This window comes from Colossoma macropomum, unplaced genomic scaffold (assembly GCF_904425465.1).
Source record: "Colossoma macropomum unplaced genomic scaffold, Colossoma_macropomum, whole genome shotgun sequence".
Taxonomy (NCBI): Eukaryota; Metazoa; Chordata; class Actinopteri; order Characiformes; family Serrasalmidae; genus Colossoma; species Colossoma macropomum.
Window position 1 is genome coordinate 10,020,833 of NW_023494791.1, and position 22,840 is coordinate 10,043,672.

A 22,840-nucleotide genomic window follows, 5' to 3' on the forward strand; every position below is an offset into this window, starting at 1 on the left:
GAGGAGACTGTCCTTTTTTCACACTGATAAAACCATGATGACCTTATTCTGTTGTGGTTTTATTGAATCGATTTCAACCCTTTCTTTGATGGCGTGATTTGGAAATCTACCTTTAAGGAACAGGAAGTTCCTAAATCAAATAGTCTAATGGTCTTGTAGGCTGATACAGCTTAACCTAGAGGCCTTGCACACTAGGCAGATAAGGCAGATAACCGATTCAATTTTAAATGATGACTCCCACCCTTTGAATACTGAATTTCAGCTTCTTCCCTCCAGACGTTGGTTTATAGTCCCAAAGTGCAGAACAAAGCGGTATAAAAATAGCTTTGTTCCAACAGCCGTTACCCAGATGAATATGTTGTAGTAATATTGCAAATTGGACTGGAACCTTGAGCACCTTCTATTTTCTATGTCATTGTCAGTTGTTTGTGTTGTTTGTAAAATTTGTGTTAAGATGGATGCTGACTCATCTACTGCAAACCAAATTTATCTACAGGTACAAATAAAGTAACCTGAACCTAAAGCTAGTACAGAATCCCCAATGATTTCTGAGCAGTAATGTAGAATCCCTATTCCTAGTTACATGTTTGGAATAGCACATTATTTTGAGCAGATCATTGCTTCACACCTTCACTCATTTACTACACTTACTAGTAAGAAACAACACTTTCAGACATGTATTACAGATCTCAGGACAGACCTCTGCTGGTTCAGGTTCAGTAATTCTGCCTCCTAAGACAAATTATAAAACGTGACGATCTTTCATGCACATTCATTTTTTGTTTCAATTCCAAGCTAATCTGATTCATTACTACAGGTTAGATTGTTGTTGTGTTCTTGTTGATGACTCATGGGAGACTGAACTGAGATCACAGCGATGACTCATCTGGGAGGGCACAGGTGCTTTGTTTACAAATGTGAAACCATGGAGAGTGTTAATGTGCAGCGTCTCCACAAGGGGGAGTGTTGGGCAGTGTTTTGTGTCTCAGTGAGTGTAATTGGTTGTTTTTGCTTTCTTGTGCATGTTTGTCTCCAAAGGGTTGGCAGTTCCTGGCACTGTGTGTGGGGCTTTTCTTGCCCCAGCATCCCATCCTCTGGCTTCTTCAAGTCCACCTCAAAAAGCATGCTGACTCTAGGTGAGTTGACACCAAGGGTGGAAAGAGTATTGAACATCTCTACTTAAAATACACAAATATTGATAAAGGAAAGCATTCTAGTGAGAGTAAATAAGTTAAAACCTACTGCATATGAGCTCCTTAAATGTTGGCTTATGTTAACTGAAGTTAGCTCACAGGCCCTCACAATGAAACAAATGCAGCATCTTAAAGGGCTCATATATTTCTCTTGCTTTTAAAATAAAGAAGTAAGAAATAAAAGATAAACATTGTTTAAGTTTCAAAACAGACCATTCACTACAGTCCATGTAGTCCAGGAAACTAAGCTGCAAAAAACCTGTTTTAAATGAATCATCTCTATGATGTCACGAGAACCAACTTATTTACATATCTGCCTGTTCAGCCTACAGCTGTTTAGCCCTGACCCTTCAGACTGAGGCACAATACAGCCAATCAGAACAGAGCTCATTTATCTTATATCAGTCTTAAAGGCTTAAAGAACAATAACAGCCTGTTTAATTTTAAGGGATAAAGAGAGGTTAGAAAATGGTCATGTGAAAGTAAATTATGACTAGTTTTGATACATAAAACCACACAAATGTTAAAAGTGGACCTCAAGGGAAAAAATAAAACACAAGATAAATATACACCGATCAGGCATAACATTATGACCACCTCCTTGTTTCTATGCTCATTGTCCATTTTATCAGCACCACTTACTATATAGGTGCACTTTGTAGTTCTACAATTACAGACTGTAGTCCATCTGATTCTCTGCATACTCTGTTAGCCCCCTTTTACCCTGTTCTTCAGTGGTCAGGACCCCCATGGACCCTCACAGAACAGGTACTATTTGGGTGGTGGATCATTCTCAGCATTGCAGTAACACTGACGTGGTGGTGGTGGGTTAGTGTGTGTTGCGCTGGACTGGGTGGATCAGACACAGCAGTGCAGATGGACTACAGTTTGTAATTGTAGAACTACAAAGTGCACCTATATAGTAAGTGGAGCTGATAAAATGGACAATGAGCACAGAAACAAGTAGGTGGTCATAATGTTATGCCTGATCGGTGTAGGATATGGGCCCTTTAAATAAATACTCATCATTCTTGTTATTTTAAGATATTAAAGAAGAACATATTAAAAGCACACAGTACCTGCTTAGCTAAGATTAGTTTGACATCCAGCAATCTGCTTGCATGCTTTCTCGGGGTGAAAAGCAAAGTTTTGAGAAGTATGATGGCTGCTGCTAATAATATCATTCTGGAGTTCATTTTAAAAGTAATGTAGATGACAAACTGGATAAATTATGCTCCTCATGTGCTGGTTAACCTCACGTTATCCTCTCTGTCTCCTCTAAACTTGACATATCTGAACACATCACAGCTGAACTGTAGTGTTTTTTGAGCTACTTTGCTTTGATTGGTTTTCAGAAGTGATTTTTTAAATTTAACCAGTCTTTCTTCTAATTGGGGAAATGAGCCAAACTGCACGTTTGATTTTACTCTGTAATGATTATAAAAAATTTAATTAGCAACGTAAAAGTACTTTATTAGAAATGAACCACTTTGATTTAATTGTACCCAAAAAAGTACCTTTACAGGGAAATACACCCTCAAGTACTGTAACAAGAGTAGATTGAATGTGTTACTTTCCACATCTGGTCAAGACACACTTACAGACTGACATAGACTGACTGTTCATCAAACTAGTAGTACATGTCTTGTAGTTCCACATTACTGGCCACACTATGAGGTCAACCTACCTTAAGGAGCCACTATACAGACTGTAAAGTTACAGACTGTATCCCACCTATTAACTTCACAGCTCCACTTGTCAGCCATCTAAACCCATTCATCACTGGTCAGACTCTGACCACAGAGCTGCTGTTGGGGTTCTTTTAAAGTGGCCATAGAATGTATATTGTATATACTGTCATATATGAAATCAAAAAGTAACGCTTCACCTCTCTAACCACAGGACAGAGGTGGGGAAGTATGCCATCTACTGTCAGCGCTCAGTGGAGAGAACCCAACAGAAAGGTGATCGACAGGCTAGACCCTCGCGCATGGAGATCCTGTCCATCTTACTGAGGAACCCGTACCACCATTCACTGCCCTTCAGTCTGCCTGTGCACTTTCTCAACAACACTTACCAGGTTTTTAAGAATGATGGGCTCATTAATGAAAAGCATCTTTAAAAGTACAGAGCTTTAAATGTGTCTGATTGTATGAAGTATGTTGCTTTGACAGGTCGTTGGTTTTGATGCCTCCACCACAGTGGAAGAGTTCCAGAGCCGTCTGAATCAGGACACTGGCATGAGAAAGACAGGCCAGTCTGGCTTTAGTCTCTACTCCGATGACCCCACAGGCCAAACCTTGGAACACTACCTGCAGGGCAGTTTGAAGGTCAGACTCTTACTAATCCATACACACACACACACACACACACACACACCTCCAGGAAAGTGCACAGGAGCCAGTAGCTTTCAGGAACTAATAGAAGGAACCAACAGCAGAACAAATAATGGAACAATAATAGATGAACTGAAATTGGAACAGAGAGACTATAGAGCAGATGAATGTACATGAGAAATGTGATCTGTTGCAGTCGCAGTAAGCGCAATACATCTGAAATGAATGTTAAAGTTTGCTAAAGCTGTAGCTAATTATGCTGTCTGTACACAGGACTGCATACTAATTGCGCTATATTTGTGAAGTGCAGGATTTGAAAGGCACAAAAGTACTGGACGTTGGCAACCATTGAGCAGTCAATAAGCTCAGGGCAAAAGACAAAATGTAAGTTGAGTCATGAAGGGATTGTAGTGTTAATAAAGTTCTTTCTCACTAAAACATTCATGGGCCATGATTTTACTCTGGCTCATTAGAATTTAGGAAACAATAACACAATGACACAGGGAGTCTTAAATAGGTAGTGTCTTTCTATTACCAGATAAAATTGTTACTAGTAGTGAGCGATTATATTTGTTTTTTCTGACATCTGATATGTTGAAGCAGAAACAGAAGTTTGACAAATTATTACAAATTATTTTCATTTAACTTTTTGCTAACTGTTCTGCACTAAATCTAATTAAACAGGACTAATTAAGCTCTCTTTTTAATGAAACATGCAGTTGGTCAGTGTTCTTTAAGAACTGACAATATCCATCATATGCTCAGAAAAGCATATTGTGGCATATCTTGACTTAATTTATCATGATATTAGTAAATATTGTCATATTGCTCAGCCCTAACTGCCACCATGGTTTAGGAAAGTCTCCCAGCGATACACTTTTGAGACACTGTCAGTAATTTATACCTGATTTTAAAAGAAAAGTTTATGCAAAACTGGTCACATAAACTTCCATAAATCGAACCAATTATGTAATCAGGTGCATTTCCAGTATCTAAGTGCATTTTGTGTTTTTTCATGTATGTCATATAAAATCCACAAAAAAATAGGCTTGTTAGCCTTTCACATTATGTATCCTCAAGGAGGTCCAGTTTTTACAGTTACAAAAAATACCAAGTTTATCTAATCAATTCTTCATTAAGTTAAATCAAGTGCTGGTAGAATTTGACAAATCCTTGCAATAAGAAGTCAGCAACCTAGCCTGTGTTCTTCTGTATTCATCTAACCAACATATTAATAACATTTTTAAAAACTAAAAAGGTGTGTTACCTTTTACAATTCAGTAAAAAAATTCAGTACATATAGAGCTGAATCTAGAAAATAAAATTTCTCCTGTATTTGTAATGGCATTTGTGGCCACCTCTACAGATTTGTGACATCATATCTAAATGGGAGCAAGCCTGTAAGGAGCTTCACACAGGCAAATCTGAGAACACCAGGACTGTGAAACTCACTTACAAGAACAGGTAATGGAGAAAACTGCCTTTAGAATCTGCCTCAGCTCAGTGAGAGAGAACTGTCAGTGCGATAATTTCAACATCCTCATTCACTCTACCACCCTCTCTCTTGCCCCCCTCTAGGTTGTACTTCTCCCAGCAGCTGAGAGGAGAAACGGAGAGAGAGCGCCTGCTTTTGGCCTATCAGACTAACGAGGAGATTGCAGCGGGTCACTTTCCTGTAAACAAAGAACTGGCCTTAGAAATGTCTGCACTGCTCGCTCAGGTGTGTGGGAGATTCAGTGTAGGCAAAATGATATACTTTCCTCCCATGATGGTTAGATTTAGTTGAAGTAACACTTCCATTTACCTCATAATTTCAAAAGTTTGGACAAATATTAAAAGACATGTTTCGTATATTTTTTTTATATCTGTTTATTACATTTTGTTGTGTTTATGTACCAAAACAGCCATAAATCATTTTTATATGACCATTGTGGGAAAAATGACTTGCGCACCAAAACAAAGAGCCACAAAGCCACAAATTTAAAAATTACGAAGCTAAAATATCAATATGTTTGTAAATATGTTGATTTTTGTGACATCACAAAAAACTATTAATCAAAATGGGCTGTTTCTGCAAACTAACAAGCACCTGAAATGAGGAACAGGTGTGTGTGTAATCAGTCATGTCTGGTGAAGCTGAGCACTGATCGGCTGGAGTTCTGAGTCATGTGAGGCAGCGAGGGGTTCTGGGAATTGTAGTTTTGTGTTGGCTGTAGTTCCAGCCATGCCAGAGGGAGGCGTCACATTAGGGAAATGTTGTTTTTCCATGATATGAGCCCTTTAACATGTTATCATGTAAGTGGATGAAAAGAAATGAAACAGAAATGAACAGATCTGGTTAGATGTGATTACTTGCTGTTAGTCTTCACTTAAGATCTGCTAAGTATCCCTCTAAGTGCTTATCTTTGGTCCAAAATGTCCTTTATATCCTCCACAGGTGGAGTTTGGAGACTTTGAGCGGCCGTTCTCCTGTGCAGGCGGCTCAGGTTCTGGACAGGCTAAATCTAAGCAGACTCTCAAACAGGTTCTAGAGCGCTTTTACCCGAAGCACTACAGACGGGCCTGCTCAGAGGAGCAGCTGAGGTAAACGCCATTCACATAGAAACACACTGGGCCATCTTCCCAAACGCATCACAGTGTTCCAGTAACTTTATCTATTACACCAGCCATTCAAAAGGATACTTACACTGCTATTGTGTGATCTTTGTGCTGCGGTGCTTTCGGGAAACACACCCTGGTGCTGTAGTTTAGTTACATTCTAGACTGACAGGTACACAGAGTACACAAACATTAGGGATGCCTGTGTTATAGATTTACTTAAAGGGAAATTCCACCAACTTTTCAATAATTCTGCATAATTCAGTATTTTTGATGTGAAAAAAGTCATTCACAGTGTTTTGATATGAAATAGTTCATTGTAGAGAAACTTACTAACTTGGATTTCATTACAGTGGTGGTTCAGAACCAGGAGCTGTTATGTTTACAATGCACATATAGTCATTTTATTTTCTACCCACAGCAGCCAGTGATCCTACATGAGGTTTTATATGTAATGTTGACAATGTTAACATGGTGGTATGTCCTCCCCCCGAAAAAAAAGTTTTCTTTTGGTACTGTTTTGCCTTATAAAGCCCTACATGTTCCTTTTTGCCATTAATGGTTAAAAAAAAGAGATTTTAGGTCAAAAGCTTATCTCAAAATGATAATGTATCAGTCAGTGCGTCCGTATCCATTTTGTATAATAACCTTCTATGAGGGAGCTTTCAGAGGCATTAAGTGCTTCGGACATCTGGTTTCTATCACCACCACTGTGAGCAATCCAGACTCAGCTCAAGGTTTTCTAGAATGCAGCATTTTATGTCAAACCACTCTTAATGACTCTGTTTACGTCTTACCCATTTAATTATGCAGATGATTTGAAACATCAGTGGAATTCCCCTTTGTTGAGGAACCTGTATGATTAGTTGTAATACACTTATTACTACTGGAACTTGTTGTACCTTGAATGACGTCCTGTTAGGTACACCTGCCAAATGCGTATTTCTAGACAGGCCTACCTAATGTCTTTTAGCTTAATATTTTCTGTTTTATTTATTTATTAATAAATTAAAATTCATCTCTGCTGTGTTTTCCTCCCCCTTGTTTTACCAGCCAGTTAGGTCAGAGGCTCTCAGCTCGGTGGGCGTCGTTGAGGGGCCGGAGCACCTCTGAGTGTGTGCGGATTTACCTGACAGTGGCTCGCAAGTGGCCTTTCTTCGGAGCCAAGCTGTTTGAGGCTGAGGTGGGAGAGCGTGGCTCATATATGGATCAATATAGGGTGCTTAGTGTTTTTCTTTATTTGTTGCTTCTCTTTCTTTCCTCCATTTGCTTGTAGCCCTTGTCACCCTCTCCTCAGCAGAACACACACGTGTGGCTAGCGGTACATGAGGATGGACTGAGCGTGCTGGAATTCACCTCCATAGTGAGAAGACTTCCCTGCTGATTCATTTTATGTGATTAAAAGCAGTTTTCTCAGGTACCTAAGTCATCTCCTGCTCTCCTGATTGTTTAGAAACTCCTGGTGTCCTACTCCCACAAGAACATTGCAGTGTTTGGAGGCTATCGCCAGGACTTCATGCTGGTGGTGTCTCAGAGCTCTGCAAGCAACACAGTCAGAGACAAGCCCACAGAGAAGCTCTTGTATGCTATGAGCCCTTCCAAGGTAGGGATAGTATCAGCCCTGTTATTATAGTTCATGTAGAGTTATAAACCGGCATATCAAAATCCTTATACCTAATATAACTGATTTGTATTTAAGTGCTTATGCCTAATATCTGATTTGTGTTTAAAGTTCTTAGATCTGTATAGACATAAACCTGTATGTTCTTCCTCAAGCCTATGTGTGGTATCTGGATGAAATCTATAAGCATATGGAGAAATATAGTCTTCCATTTCTTCTCATGTCCTATATAGCCTGTTGCTGTTAAAGTTACTTCATTGACTGTTTTGACATGCATGCCAATGGTTCGGTGTATGTCTAGGACATGAATATGTAAAGAGCATGGATCGTCATGGTCCACCCTAAGCTTAATGCAAGTTAAATGTGTCCAGCTTGATATCAGCCAGTCTACTTGAGATGTATTTAAACATATAAACACATAGATCACTCCTGTGGCTCTTAGTGTTTTTGCGAGATTTTGCAGCACTTTTGCATGAAGATGAGACGTCCATCAAATTAAAAATGGCAGAAAGAGACATCATGTTTAAGATGGTAGGAAAAAAGTGTCGCCAGTATTTTTAAATGGCTTAAATGACATGTAAAAGTGTGTCACAAAGGGGGGAGTTAAAGGGGAATTCCTCTGATTTTTTAAAAATTTCTGCATAAGTAAATGGCAAAGATGTAAACAAAGCCATTCAGAGTGGTTGATGTGAAATTCTTTCTTCTAGAGAAACAGAATTGTTCACAGCAGTGCTGATAGGAAACAGGATCCACATGTACACCTGTACAAGCTCCATCACAGAAGGGTATTTCGTGAAAAAGTTAGGAATACGCCTGACATCTGAGAATCCGGTTTATGATAGAAGAGTTTGGCCTAAAACGTATTTTTAAAATCCATTCATGGTGGAGAGGTACATGCAGGGTGTTGTAAGGCAAAATAGTCCCCACAGAAAGATTTTTGTTTTGTTTTGTTTTTTTTTTATCATATTTTTATCATACTATTTTATCATTATCAGTTGTGGTACAAGTACACAATTACTCAAGTAATAGTACAAGTGCTCTGTTAAACGTTGATATATGTTTTACTTGTTTTACTCATGTAAAAATAGCACACACTCCTAAATGTACTTAGAGAGAAAAGGTAAAAGTACCTATTTAAAAAATGTTAATGCATTTAGTATTTAAGTTTTCTATTTTAATTAATTAGATGTACCATTACATTGAACATAAAGAATGGTTTATGGCAGACCTGCATGCATCATCTGTAAAATGTACGTTTTTTTTTGTTTTTGTTTTTGTTTTGTTTTTTTTGGTAGAGCATCAAGACATGTTTTTTGAACCAACCAGGTCAAATAGTTCTTCTATATAAGGCCATGGATGGAAATTTTTTGCTGACATGTTTTTACCTGCAAAAATATATACACATCATTGCTTTCTATGGATTACATGACTAATCTGCCTTATCAGCTGCTTTTCTTTTCTTCACTTTTTCCATCATTTTCTTGGTAACTCACAGGCCAATCACAGGTGACATACATTGTTACTTCCCAACCCTGACCATTATCAGCATTACAGGTAAAGCTCAGAAGACACATGTAGGTCCACTTGTGGTTTTGGATAGTAAATAAAATGGCTACATGGCTACACCACTGTAAGAAAATCCAAGTTGAATGTTTGATGTCTCTGAAATATGCAGAAATTTTGAACAATCGGTGGAATTCCCCTTTAAATCAGAATATGCTGGCATGCATGTAAACAGGACTATACATTGCCTAGTCTTTTATACAACTCATGTAAACATCTTGGTTATGTCCAGTTTCTTAGACTAACTAAGGGTTGCAATCAGGCTTTTGTGTTTATGTAAAGGTAATAATTGTGTTGTGTCAGATCCAGGAGTTGACCTTACTCATGGCCAGCTACATCAACAGCGCCCACCAGCAGAAGTCGGCAGCCCACCATCTCTCAGCCCCAGCCTTGCTTCTGGCCCAGACCCAAGTCGGAGAGCAACGTAGCAAATCCCCTCCTGCGACCTCCTCCAGACCCAGCAAAGCTCCCACACTGCTGTGATGCTCCTCCCAGTGGAGTGTCTCTCAATCACATCTTGGGGATTTCACCAATAACACATCCAGCTAAATGTCCAGCTAATCAATGTCTTCTGAAAACAATTATCAGAAGGATCGGTGTGGTAGATCAGGTAACCCAGGAGCAGGCCTGGTGACCAGTGCACTAGTAGGTATCCCACAAGCTGGACAGTTTAAGCCAAAAGTGATGACTGTTCAGTAGTAATGTGCCCTCAGCTCTCCTCCTATTGGCCAGGCTTAACCTTTTGGCTTATATAATATGGCTAACATTCTCCGTTTGTGAAATACCACACTGACACTCAGAGAGAACATGTGCTAAATATTCAAATGAAGAGGAAGTGCTCTAATGCATGGGAGCAGGAACTTACACCTGATTTGCATATTGCTTCATTCTTTGGCCTGTCGTTGGGATGAAGTTGGTTGGTGTATTGAGAAATATATCCTTCCCTTTCTTCTTACATCTCACACAGAAAAGCTGTTAAAGTTACATGGATCATATTATGTATGTCATGATATGATGAAGTACAATGAGGCCACAGGTGTTACAGAACATAGGCTAAAGCCAGTATCGACTAACCAAATATAATAAGTAAGTATCATTTCAAAGAAATGTAAGCAGACGCTATTTATTCAATCAATTAATGAACTCCATGATTAATACTGATGTATACCAGAGATATGTTTACCCTGACTTCAGGAAAGGAAAAGGACATTCCAGAGTAATAAGTGAACAGTAACTCTTCTTCCTAAGAAATGCTGCAGTAGAACAGATGTGCGGGTGAACGAAAGAAAAACATGTCAATGGAATGTAATGCTGAGCGTTTGCATATAGATAAAAGATTTGTTCACTTGATGAAGTAAAGTAAGTATGTCTGACTGATGAAGAATGTTTGGAGGTTGTATTGGAGCAGGGATGGTGTTGTGCTGGCGTTAGAAGACTGACATTAGGCATAGAAAAGAGAGGATGGCTCTGGAAGGAGGAAGAGTTTTCGGAGATTCAAGGTGGTTTTTCACCCTTCTGGCCAAAAAGGGTACTCAGAGCGAACAGCAAGTATTTTTGGTCACACTTTACTTAAACCTTTATACATAACATTGCCATAACCATGCCATAAACTAGTCATGGAAGATGTCATACCGTCATGACGGATTTTGTTCATTAATAAAACAGTGAGTGCGTTTACATGCATTTTACATTTTTTTTCTTATGATTCTAAATTAATGCTTATAATTTCTAGTATAACTGTTTTTTTTATCACCCGACTATAAAGCACTTTGAGCTGCCACCGGCATGAAAAGTGCTAAATAAATAGAAATTATTATTGTAATTATTATTAATAATAATAATCCGATCATTTGTTTTAGTCAATCAGTTATCTGATGATTCAAATGGTCATGTAAACAGCACACTCTGTTTTCTTAGACCTGAGTAAGGTCTAGAAATCCAATTAAGAAATCTGATAAAGAGAGCTAGATTTTAACTCAGTAATCAGATTTCTCAGTGCATGTGAACTCTTACTCAGAAATCCTGCCTGACTCATGTAGACCCAGAGTTTCCCCATTATCTGATTACTCAAGTGTACGTAAACACGTTGATCGGATTGCTGATAAAATTAGATTTTCTGCAGTTATCAGACTATTAAGTGCATGTAAAAGCACTCAGTGTCTTGTTCTGATGCCAGTACTGTCATGACAGATTATGTCACATGCTAATTTTGTTAAATATACTCTGAACGGCTACTTCATTAGGAAACTGCTGTGTCTGATCCACTTGTACCAGCGCAACGCACACTAACACACCCCTACCGACTTTACATCTACAAGGTGGACTGACAAGGTAGGAGTGTCTAATGGAGTGGACAGTGAGTAGACACAGTGTTTAAAAACTCCAGCAGCACTGCTGTGTCTGATCCACTCAGACCAGCACAGCACACACTAACACACCACCACCACGTCAGTGTCACTGCAATGCTGAGAATGATCCACCACCCAAATAATGCCTGTGCTGTGGTGGTCCTGTGGGGGCTAACATAGTATGCAAAGACACAGATGGACTACAGTCTGTAATTGTAAAACTACAAAGTGCACCTACATACACGTAAGTGGACCTAATAAAATGGATGAAGTGTGTAGATGCGAGGAGGTGGACTCTGCCAAGATCTGTTTATGGCATGATTATGTCAATGTCGTATTATGAGATGAAGTAAACTGTTATTAGGTTTTCTCAGTGCACAAACAGGAAGTGGAACCTCACATTTTACCAAACTTGTGGTTAAATATACTGAGCATAAGAGCAAAGTGCAGAGTGTGTAAACTTGCCTTTCCACTATAACTTTTCTCTTTTATTTCTATGATTTACAAAATTAAACAGAGGACTTTGATAATCGGTGTTGCTCTTATCTGTTTTACTCTTGGAAGTATCAGCGTGAAGCTGTTATATACACCATGGATCTTAACTGCCATATCAGTTCTCTGGCATGGGCGCGCTATCTGAATATCTTGAGTAGTTTTGGTTTTTGGCCAATCTTATAATCCCAGAGTACAGGAGGCAAGGTGCTGTCTCTTGGTTCCTGCATCTACTGTATTGTACTTACATGTTTGTTCATTTTCTCATAGTATTTAATTGTAATTAAAGCTTAAACACCATCATATTTTTCATTTCGCATTTTGTGTGTGTGTGTGTCTGTGTCTATTTGTAGAAGAGGTTTCATTCGCTTCTGTGGTCTTTAGAGTCTAGAGAACTAGACAGATGATATCAGCAGGCAACCATTTTGGTGAATTGCTTTAAGCCGAGGAGTAGCAGTGGTGGAACAAGTACAGAGAAACTGCACGTAAAGGGGAATTCTAATGATTTTTCAAAAATTGTAACTAATTCAACCATTGAGATGTTAACAAATTCATTCAGATTGTTTTGATGTGAAATAGTTAACTGCAGAGAAACTTAAAGACTGATTTCTTTACAGTGGTGGTGATGGGAACCAGGGCTCTCAATGCCTAAACACAAATATAACCATTTTATTTACTGTCCAAAACCACCAGTGAACCCACACATCTCTTCTGAGTTTTATAGGTAATGTTGATGATAAAAAAAAATGTAAATCTGAGAAATATTTTTCCCTCTCCACTATGAATGACTTTTAAAAATATGTTTTAGACCAAAACCTTATCTCAAAACTATCATAAGGCAATCTCTCAGGCATCAGGCAGCGTACTCAGAACCATTATATGTAAAAACTTAACGTGAGGGAGCTTTTAGAGGCAGTGAACACTGTTCACATCACCACCACTGTGAACAATTCTGATTTTCTAGAAAGAAGCATTTCACTCAAACCGCTTTGAATGACTTTGTTGATGTCATAAATATTAAATTATAAAGAAATTTTGAAAAATCAGTGGAATTCCCTGTTACATGAGCCTATGTCAAAATATTATGAGATTAAAAGTGGAAAAGAGCCAAAAAGTATCAACATTTAAATATACTCAAGTATTTAAAAGTAAAAAGTAAATTTGTTAACAAAAAAGTTTTTTTGGTGGTGTGTTTTGGGGTGGCTAATGGGTGCTACTGGTCCTTTATTTTAGACTGATGTGAATTTAATTGGATGTTTTAATAACAGTAAAGTATGTGGGAACTTGGCTGATTGGCTAGATAATTTTTTTAGATGAAGAGTCTCACAGGCTTTCAGATTTGTAAGGAATAGTTTGAAAGTCTAAATGAAAATGTAAGGAGTGAAAAGTATAGTTAAAGTACACGAATCGAGTTCCAGTAATACTTGAGTACAACTCTTCCAATAGGCCTACTTAAATTTAGTAACAAAGAACAGTTGCTGAAGTATTTTTTAACCTGAGACGTTTTCCAGAAAACTGGAATTTGACTCTGTGGTTTCACTGAACCGTCAGCGGCTTTGCAGTATCGTCGATAGCAGCAACCTTGTCGTCACAGGGTCCCGCCTACTGTTTCACATGCCTCACCTGGTTGGCTTTTCCTCTTTCCATTGCCATGGAAACACACTGAATGACTTCAGGTATGAGAGTGTAGGGGGGAGGGCTGAAAGTGACCCACCCAAAAACCTGTCTGAACTACTCTGTGAAAGGATTGCTGCAGGCTCTGTTATGGAAGAGGCTAAAAAAGTCGAGCAAAGACAAAAGAATCTGAAGGAAAACAAGGTGGAGAGTGAGTCAGCCCCCCACCGAGAGCTTAGTCAGTGTGAAAAACTTTCTTTATAGGATGATATTAAAGTCACGTTCAGTGATTTCGTCACCATCATGATAAAACATTAAAAGTATGGGCCTCCTATAATTAACAAACCCTGAAGGCCTGAGTTAGGAGACGTAAAGAAGATGATTTAAAGGGGAACTCTACCAACTGAACCAAAATTCTACATTATTAAATGGTTGGGATGTAAACAAAGTCGTTCAGAGTGGTTTGGTGTGAAATGCTCCTTTCTAGAGAAACTTACAAAGTCAAATTTGTTCAGAATGGTGGGGATAGGAACCAGACGTCTGAAGGGTTTAATGCCTCTGAAACTTCACAGATAATTATTACATGAAGTGGTTAGATATATGCTGCTTGGGCCTGAGACAATACTTAGCAATACTTTTGTGATAAAGGTTTGGTTTAAAATGTATTATAATCCATTATAACGTTGGGCGTGGTAAGGCAAAATAGTCCCCAAAGAGAACTTTGCCATCATCGACATTACATATAAAAACTCAGAAGACACGTATAGTCAGGAGTGTCATTATAGAGCATTCACAAAGCCTTGTGTATCAGTGCCTGTGCTGTGTGTGTAAGAAGCAGAGAGAAGGAGAAGGAAAAGTAGTTCCATACATTTGTCGCAGTCATTTTTTTAACCTTTTCAGCATCAAGGATAAATAAGTTTCACACAGAAATAAAATCAGATTACTGCTTAAAGAAGACCTTTTTTATATAAAAGAGTGTGATGTAGTATATAAACACTGTTAAAGGCTCAAAACTGCTCACTCCCCAGTCCATACATGGAAATTGAGCTGTAAAAACAGCCAAATGTTCATTTGTTGTTTTTGTGATGTCACAAAAAAGCAATGTATGCCAATCAGGACAGAGATCTTTTAACCCCTTAAATGGCCAGGGCCCACTGGCAGGCCCAAAGTTTTTTTACACATTTCTATAACCTAGGAATACACACTTAAAACACTTAGCTCTTCAAGGGCTCTTCAGCAAAGAAAATGGTTCTATATAGTATGAACACTCAAAGAACCATTTGCGTGATTAAATGTCTCTCTGCATGTACATATACAACACATTCACCATCAATCTGAAGAACCATTTCACCATGCAGAGACCCATTTAATCACGCAAATGGTTCTTTAAGTGTTCATAGTTCTATATAAAAGCATTTTCTTTACTAAAGAACCCTTGAGGAACCATCATTTTTGAGAGTGTAGCTCAAGCAGTTTGCATAAATGTCCCTGTAGTTACTGAAAAAATAAGTGTTAGTATTAGTGTAAGTGTTAACTGTAAGTGTTAGTGTAACAAGCCTGGGATTTTAAGAGATTAAATATATCAGTCTTAAAGGTACAGTAATTCTAAAAGATAAATAGGGAGTGGTGCCCTCAAGGGTACATCACAGTGGCTTTGGCCGGGGAACATAATTGTACCATAATGCATTGAAATTATATTTCCTAAGATGTATTGACTCCACACACCTCGTCTCGCCTCCAGGCTTTTTTTTTATTGTTCCGTTTGAAAACATTAGGTTATGAAAATATACTAATATGTACTTTTCAGCTGGAAAAAACTTATTTAAGGTACACAACTGGACCTAAAACCACTGTCGTACCTTTGGAGTCACATTTACATTGTTTGTACCTTGATGAATGTACCTTTTGTACCTTTTTTTTTTGTGACAACAGTTCATGGCAAGAGTTAAATCTGTAGGTCTGGTCCTGTTATCTGCTGCTCTGAAGAGTAGATTTGCAGTGAGCTGTCTGTCACCAAGGATGTTGAATAGGCTTCAGGAAGCTTATAGATGCTTTTGTAGAGCCAGTTAAACTTTACCAGCAGGTTAGCCATTCAGGAGCATGCTTGTTAAAAGCTAACACATTATTTCCATCAAAACTAAATATGTCCCTGAACTCAGCTGTGGCTGAAAGACAGAGAGAGAAGTCTGCATTAGCTCTAACACTCTCTCAGGCTGTGTGTTCAACACTGAATGCAGTCAGACTGGTCTAACCTGATTCCAGGCAGCAAGTATTAGAGTCACGCAGGCTCACTCCTCAGCTCTCTGGCACAGTCTGTTTTGTAATTAATGATGTTTCACCTAAAATGGAGAATGTATTAAAGGGGAACTTTAATACAGAGAATTTCTACATAAATTAATTGTTGAGATGTAAACAAAGTCATTAATAGCGGTTGATGTGAAATAGTGCCTTATACAACTTACAGACTCAGATTTCTTTACAGTGGTGGTGAGAGGAACCAGGGGTCACAAAGTCAACAACACAAATATCACCATTTTATGCACTACCCCAAAACGACCACTGAGGTTTTATTTCTTAAATATTGCTGTGGTGGGAAGAAAACCTCGTATCTCCAAAAGGATCATTTTACAGGAGAAGGAAAAAAAGCTACTTTTAATGTAAGTCAATGGAACCAGACTTCTTTCCAAGTCATTTTAGGTCATTTCTTTTGCTCCATTCATCATGAAATTCACAGACAATGTAAAGGGCAGTAGGTATTTTCAAATTATGTCAAAAGCCGAAAAACGTCAAAAATGGAGATATGAGGTTTTCTTCTGACAACAACAGTACGCTGATAAAGTCGTGACAAATCCAAAGAAACAAGTTTTCTTTGGGGACTCTTTTGCCTTACGACACCTTGCATGTACCTCTCCGCCATAAATGTGGTTTGAAAACAATCTATTTTATTTTATGTAACAACACAAACTAGAGTTTGGTTCCTAGTTTCTCTAGAATGGAGACTTTTACGTCAAACCACTCGGAACAACTGCTCACGTCTTACTGATTTACTGAATTAAAATGTTTCTAAAATTCTATGGAATTCCCCTTCAAGTATTATGGTGTCAAAGTCAAATGGGTATTTCATGAAACACCTTGCAGAGTGATTAAGGCCAGTCCTGAGAAGATCTACTGTGTAACTCAGTGTAGGTGTCTGTGTGTTTCACAACATTCGAAACTAGGCCTACAGTGAGTCAGATGCCCTCAGATTTCCACCACAGAGATGAGCCTCATTCAAATGTTGCCTTACATTTGCCTGCTGCTCCATGAGAACAGGTGTGGCAGCAACTGACACTTCCTGGCTGCCTGAACAGGAGGAGCTTTCAAAAATACCCTGAATACTATGTGTGTTTTTCACTAAGCTCTGTGTAATGTGTTGGTATGCTAGGATTATTTTTCCCCTGGGCAAAATGAAAATAATGAACATCATTACTTATTTAATGCCACACGCAGGGATTCCATAACGAGAAAGAGGAACTTCTGCATTGTCTAAAATGTTAGAGTATTGTGCCAGAATACCCATCCAAACAGTTCATAACAGGAAGAACCCCAGTGAAAACAACTAAATGGACTGTTAAAGCTAAAACCTCTAATTTGATAGAACAGTTGCATTTAGAATAAACTTAAATCAAATCTATACATATCAAAACCTAAACACTTTGAATGTTTTTAAAGTTTGAGTTTAATTGTTTGCTACATGAAGTGCTGTTTTAGGTTACCCATTCTTAATGTGGGCAAGCAAGATTTCACAAATTCCTAACAGCTTTAAACATCAACATCCTGCCTCAGGAAGCATCCAGTGCTTCACAAGTATGAGCACATCAGTGGGATTTATGTGAGACCAGCATACACCACACCACGTGCAAGAAGGGACATGATATGGAATCTCTCACCAGGTTTCAAATTACAAAGTCTTTAGTAGGGAAAGAACCAGACAGAAAAACCTATTGTGCTCAGGTAACAGAACAGTCAGTGTGAGAAAGGAGGGGAAAAAGTAAAGAACTTGTAAAGCCGGTTTTCAGATGAAGTTTCACCATCAATGGAGATTTACCAGGCACCCTTTTCAACTGAGAAGGGTTTTGATAAAACAAAACTTCAGATTACTGAAAAATAAAATAAATGCATTCTTGCCTCAGTAAAATGTGTTAGTATAAGATAGTATAAACTGAACACATACAAAAGCAAAGATCTATAGGGAGAGACTCCACCCTTCCCCTCCCCCACGATACCAGCCGTGTTCTTCCACCAAGTCGCTACCTGAAATGTCTGTAGACAACCTCGCATATCCTGAAACAGTATGTGTACACACAATTGAGTGCTACTCCTTTGTAGCCAGTGCTTTGTCTATTCTATGGGCAATCCCATTTTAAAAATAAGAGACTAGACTAACCAATTTGAGGTTTAATCAAAATATTCAGACAAGCTGAAAGCTAAAAAGATGTCTAACATCAACCTCCATGTTAGTGACTCCAGAAAAAATTCCCCACACAAAAGGAACCAAAAAACACCAGATAATCCAGTTAAGACATTTAGACATTTTTATTAAAAACAGTGACATACAAACTGTACATAACATGTATTAAATCCACTGAGAATATTTAGTGAAGTGAGACATCATTAAATATCTAGACGCACAATGAGCTGTTTAGACCGACTAAACAAATTTCCATCTTTATCCTGGTTGGGAATTAAAGACTGGACTATATCTAAATATAGCTTAAAAGTAACTGTAAAAGATCCATTTTTGTTCACAACTGTGGAGCATGTAACAGGCACATTAAATTCCCATTAAAAACACAACCCAACTTAAAAAAAGCCAAGCAATATACAAGCGGCTCTCTGTGCAAAGCACTCCAGTGTTTAAAGACTAAAACCACGGCATCACTATGACGACATGGGATCCATCTCTCTTTGCTGCAAAACAAAAAGTCGTCATAAGTAAGGAAGATGCATTCTAACACATGACAAACATGTCAAACAATTCCAACAATTGCAATAGCTACCTGAGTCTTCTGGAAGTGAGCCCTCTCTCGTTTCCTGAGGAAGAACTGTAAAAAGAGCACAGTGCAATCAATAATAAAGCATGTCACAAAATTAATCATGACAGTCCAGTTTTGTCAAAGCAGTGGAAGTGCTCTACTGACCAGAACAAGGAGCCCAATGACCACAGCCAGAACGACCACCACAATGACTGCGATCACACCTCCTGTCACTGACTTCATAGTGAACGTGGGAGCCTTTTCATCAACATAGTACACTAGTATGTCCTCCAATTCCACCTTGGTGCCACCAACACTGAGCTGAAGAGTTGATGACTGATTTCTGAACAAGGGCAGGATTTTCACCTTTGGGGGGGGAGAAACACACACATTAAAGCAAGGCTCAATTCTAAACAACTGACTGGAAACAATACTGCAAGGAACCTACATCTTTCTCCATGTAGTAAGCCATGCGGGACAGGTCAATGTCACGATTCCCCATTTCTTTCTTAACATCCACAACGATCAGACGGGCATCCTTGTCATACTGAAACAGAAAAGGATTATTCAAGAGTTGTGACCTCCAGGACTTGAGCACAAGTACTCCGACAGTCTGAAAATAATTCTTACCTCAACTTTTTCCACAACGTTCTTGGGGATGCTGTAACGTTCCAAGATGGCATTCTCAACCCCACTATGGTGCACACACAAAACAAAAAGCCCTTAATACCAGCAAAACAGACTTTTGATACTACCAAGCATGTTCCAACAATCTAAATTCAAAAAGTCATATTACATACGTTTTTAGTTTTGTATCATCCAGGGGAGTGGCTAGCTGTTTGTGCTTCAACTGAAGACGAACCCAGCTGTTAAGGCAGAGAACAATCATGTAGTTAGCCTACAACTCACCCCCCCCAATCAAATCAGTCCATTTCTAAAGAGCATACATCCTTAAAGCATCTCAAACGCATTGAGTCATATGCAAGTATTAACTGAATGCAGATTGATTTAAGACACCACAGTATAATGGTACAGAAGTTTACTCACTAGGTCTCCACTGGTTCACACTTGATGTTCTTGTCTCCTTTATCAGATCGGCGGACGCCTGCGCTGTTGACACACCAGCATGTTTCTGTGCGGTTACACTGGACTGCTTTGAACTGCCCAGTAGATTCACACTCAGGATCATAAATCCCATCATTATCTACAAAGGCGGTCTCAACTGGCTTCCCACCGATTGAGGATCTTGTGTCCAGTTTATTCCTGGCACGGTACATTTCTGCCTTCATGAGGAAGCACTTGGGAATCACTGCAAAGTGAAGTGTTACACAGTTACCCCTCTGGTATATCAACTGCCTTTTCACGACACCAACACATCTCCAAGTTAAAGGAAGACACCCAACATGCACAAACAGCATAGCAAGCCAACATACTACCACCACTACTACCACCACCACCACCACCACCACCACCACTACTACTACTACTACTACTACTACTACTACTACTACTACTACTACATAATAATAATAATAATAATAATAATAATAATACTACTATGAAAATAATCAGGAACTTACATTTGGTGCAGTCCACAGACACCTTCACGTTGTCATCAACAGGAAGGGTACATACACAGGGACTTCCATCACAGGTCGCCCATTTCATGGTTGAACAAACTGTAGCATTGAGATTTAAGTGTTTAAGTGTGGAATGTACAGCCAAGCCAAACTGAAAATTTTACAACATCTCCTGCTGCAAAAAACTAAAGGGGCCATTATGTTCTTAAGCAAAGCCAAAAGGTGTGGCCGAGAGCCAGAGACATGGCAGCCAGTGGGCGTTACACTGAAAGAACATCAGGTGCAGCCACTCGCACACCTGCCCCCCTCCCCCACCACTACCTGCGCCCTTGTCGCCTAAGCTTAATGCAAATCACTTTACAACGGAAAACAAAGCCTTAACGGGCTCAATTCAGCACGAGTAGTGCTACCGAGAGTGGTATATCTTTTACAACTTTACACAGGCAGTGATAAATTAAGAAAACTGGCCCGTTTACAGCGGTCATAAAGCTGTAAAACACTTACCACACTGTGCAGAAGCTCCAGCGACAAAAGCCAGCAGACACAACGCAATTAAGGTCCTCATCTTGGATGTGAGCTCTGAGGGCGACAAAAAAAAGCACAATTTTTGTAAAAAAAAACACGAAGGACTGCTCCAAACAAAAGGTTCGAGGTGAAAAGCCCGCTGAGGCGCGAGTTTTCCTCCAAATTATTCGCTCGTTCGTTTGAAAAAACACCCAACAGAGTTTACAAACGTTAAAGGCTGATATAATCCAAGTGGAAAGACACCAACTCCACCCAAAACCCCCCCCAAAAAGTCCTCCCTAAACAAACCTCAGAGAGACTTCTCCTCACCTCAGTCCGCCACTCGAATAACATCAAACCCAAAGCAGGTGACAATTATACCTGCACGAGAACGTGACGTCAGGTGAGACCAGGATGTGGGCGGGAAAACGGAATCAATGTAGGCATATAAGGTTTCCGTCCTACCATATATGGTGGAGCGCCATATTTGGCTGCGGATTAAAGTTAATTTGGTAAAACTGACTATAGAACAAAAAACCGTGAAGGATGTTCGAGTAAAAAACATCCATCTTTTCGCGGTTATTAATTCTTTGGAGGAACGTTTTTAATGTTCCTCTCTCTGTTTTTCTCTCAGAGTGAGGAGTCTCGCCAAAACCAGATGAGCAGGTTTCGGCCGAGGCGTTGCCTCTGATCCACCAGCTAAACTCTGAGAGAATAGACAGAAAACTGAGCATTTTAGCCCAAATGGCACAAATTGGCTCGTTAAAACGTGAAACCGAGCACGTGATTCATGAGCCCCCCTCGCCCACCGGTGAGTTTTAGACGGTATTCCATCACATTTGTCGCCTTTCCTCAGAGATACCATCAAAACCCCGAAACTGACGTCACACTCTCAGTCTCCAGTTTCGGAAGAGACTGCATAGATACCAGATATTGTCTGAGTGTCATCATAGACTCCTGTTTACTTCAGTAAAGTCGAAATAATTTCATAATTCACTTTGTAAAAGTATCCAAAGATCATTGGGTTAATGTACTGAGTAGGCCACTAAACTGTATTGCTCAAAAACACCAGATGCAAACATGTGTATAAGCTCAATTACACTATTTGCAGACTGAACTAATAAAAACGAGTTAATCAAATCATTAAGTTAAAAAGTCAAATTTATTTAAGCCCATTTCTTTTCTACCAGACAAAATGTATTGTCCAATCCAATGTAGTGTGCTTTGAATTACTAGAACTAAAATGTTCATCGCTGTCCAACGAAAACCATGTATCTCCATTTTTGTTGATTTTCCTACATCATTTTAACACACCAGCTGTCCTTTACATTGTCTAAAAAATGATGATGAATGGACCAATAGAAATGCTTTAAAATCACTTGGAACCAAATCTCTTTACATCGACTTACATTGAAAGGTAAGAGTGTTTTTTGCCTTCTCCTGTAAAGTTAATAGTTTGGAGATACTTGTTTTTCATTGGACAGCGACGATATGTAAAAGCTGTAGTAAGCTATGTAAGGTGTCTGAGGTTAAGTATCCAGACAGTCTGATCTATTACATATCAAGGGTTTGATAAAGCTCTTTTAAAGCTATGCATGTACAAGGTTAACATTTCCAACAGAGCAACTAACAAACAGGATAATCTATTCCATATTAAACACTTTTAAACTCATTTTTGTTTGCCTTTATTTTCAAAATTTTTAATATGTAATTTTGCCAGGATGACTGATGGGGATTGTTATCATAGTTGGTTATTGGGTTTGCCCTCATTTTAAGTGTTGTTTTGTTGTTCATTTGTGTTATTGTGCCCAGATGATGGCGCTTCTTTTTTACCTACTCTCTGTTTTGCTGCCACACCTTGTTTTGTCATTTCCAGTACGGAAAGGACAGACAATTGGAATGTGAGTTTAAAGTGTCACAAGGTCAGAGTTTTGTTTAACTTTCTGGTCTTCAGCCTGCTTCTTTTAGCCACAATC

The 22,840-nt window shown here is 38.9% G+C and overlaps 2 protein-coding genes across 4 annotated transcripts in view; one reads left to right on the forward strand and one right to left on the reverse strand.

Moving 5' to 3' along the window:
- plekhh2 (pleckstrin homology domain containing, family H (with MyTH4 domain) member 2) overlaps nt 1–12,463 on the forward strand; it is a 45,984-nt gene extending 33,521 nt beyond the window's left edge. For both annotated transcript variants that reach the window (XM_036573811.1, XM_036573812.1), the window contains exons 21-30: nt 1,039–1,136; nt 3,096–3,273; nt 3,368–3,523; nt 4,896–4,993; nt 5,108–5,249; nt 5,967–6,112; nt 7,181–7,310; nt 7,404–7,490; nt 7,581–7,730; nt 9,615–12,463. In XM_036573811.1, coding sequence (XP_036429704.1) covers nt 1,039–1,136; nt 3,096–3,273; nt 3,368–3,523; nt 4,896–4,993; nt 5,108–5,249; nt 5,967–6,112; nt 7,181–7,310; nt 7,404–7,490; nt 7,581–7,730; nt 9,615–9,794 — 1,365 coding nt within the window. In that variant the 3' untranslated portion in view covers nt 9,795–12,463. The remainder of the gene's footprint in view (nt 1–1,038; nt 1,137–3,095; nt 3,274–3,367; nt 3,524–4,895; nt 4,994–5,107; nt 5,250–5,966; nt 6,113–7,180; nt 7,311–7,403; nt 7,491–7,580; nt 7,731–9,614) is intronic.
- A 5,853-nt stretch (nt 12,464–18,316) lies between these two features.
- On the reverse strand, nt 18,317–21,247 carry epcam (epithelial cell adhesion molecule). Of its 2 annotated transcripts, none has more exons than XM_036573815.1 (10): nt 21,195–21,247; nt 20,865–20,939; nt 20,361–20,459; nt 19,828–20,089; nt 19,581–19,646; nt 19,411–19,474; nt 19,229–19,327; nt 18,946–19,146; nt 18,805–18,849; nt 18,317–18,715 (listed from the first exon to the last, which is right to left on the reverse strand). In XM_036573815.1, the coding sequence occupies exons 2-10, from the start codon at nt 20,923–20,925 to the stop codon at nt 18,686–18,688; spliced, it is 927 nt and encodes a 308-aa protein (XP_036429708.1). In that variant the 5' UTR covers nt 20,926–20,939; nt 21,195–21,247; the 3' UTR covers nt 18,317–18,685. The 2 variants fall into 2 exon arrangements, with proteins under 2 accessions (XP_036429708.1, XP_036429707.1); XM_036573814.1 differs by having other exon boundaries at nt 21,174–21,238.
- Between the last annotated feature and the right edge of the window lie 1,593 nt (nt 21,248–22,840).

Bases quoted from the DNA above. Each gene is read 5' to 3' on its own strand.
- epcam (XM_036573815.1), bottom strand. From the start codon at position 20,925: ATGAGGACCTTAATTGCGTTGTGTCTGCTGGCTTTTGTCGCTGGAGCT. The intron at 20,090-20,360 runs GTAAGTTCCTGA...TTCACTTTGCAG, and splicing joins GTCTGTGGACTGCACCAAAT to TGATTCCCAAGTGCTTCCTC. The intron at 19,647-19,827 runs GTGAGTAAACTT...CTGCCTTAACAG, and splicing joins TGTGAACCAGTGGAGACCTA to CTGGGTTCGTCTTCAGTTGA.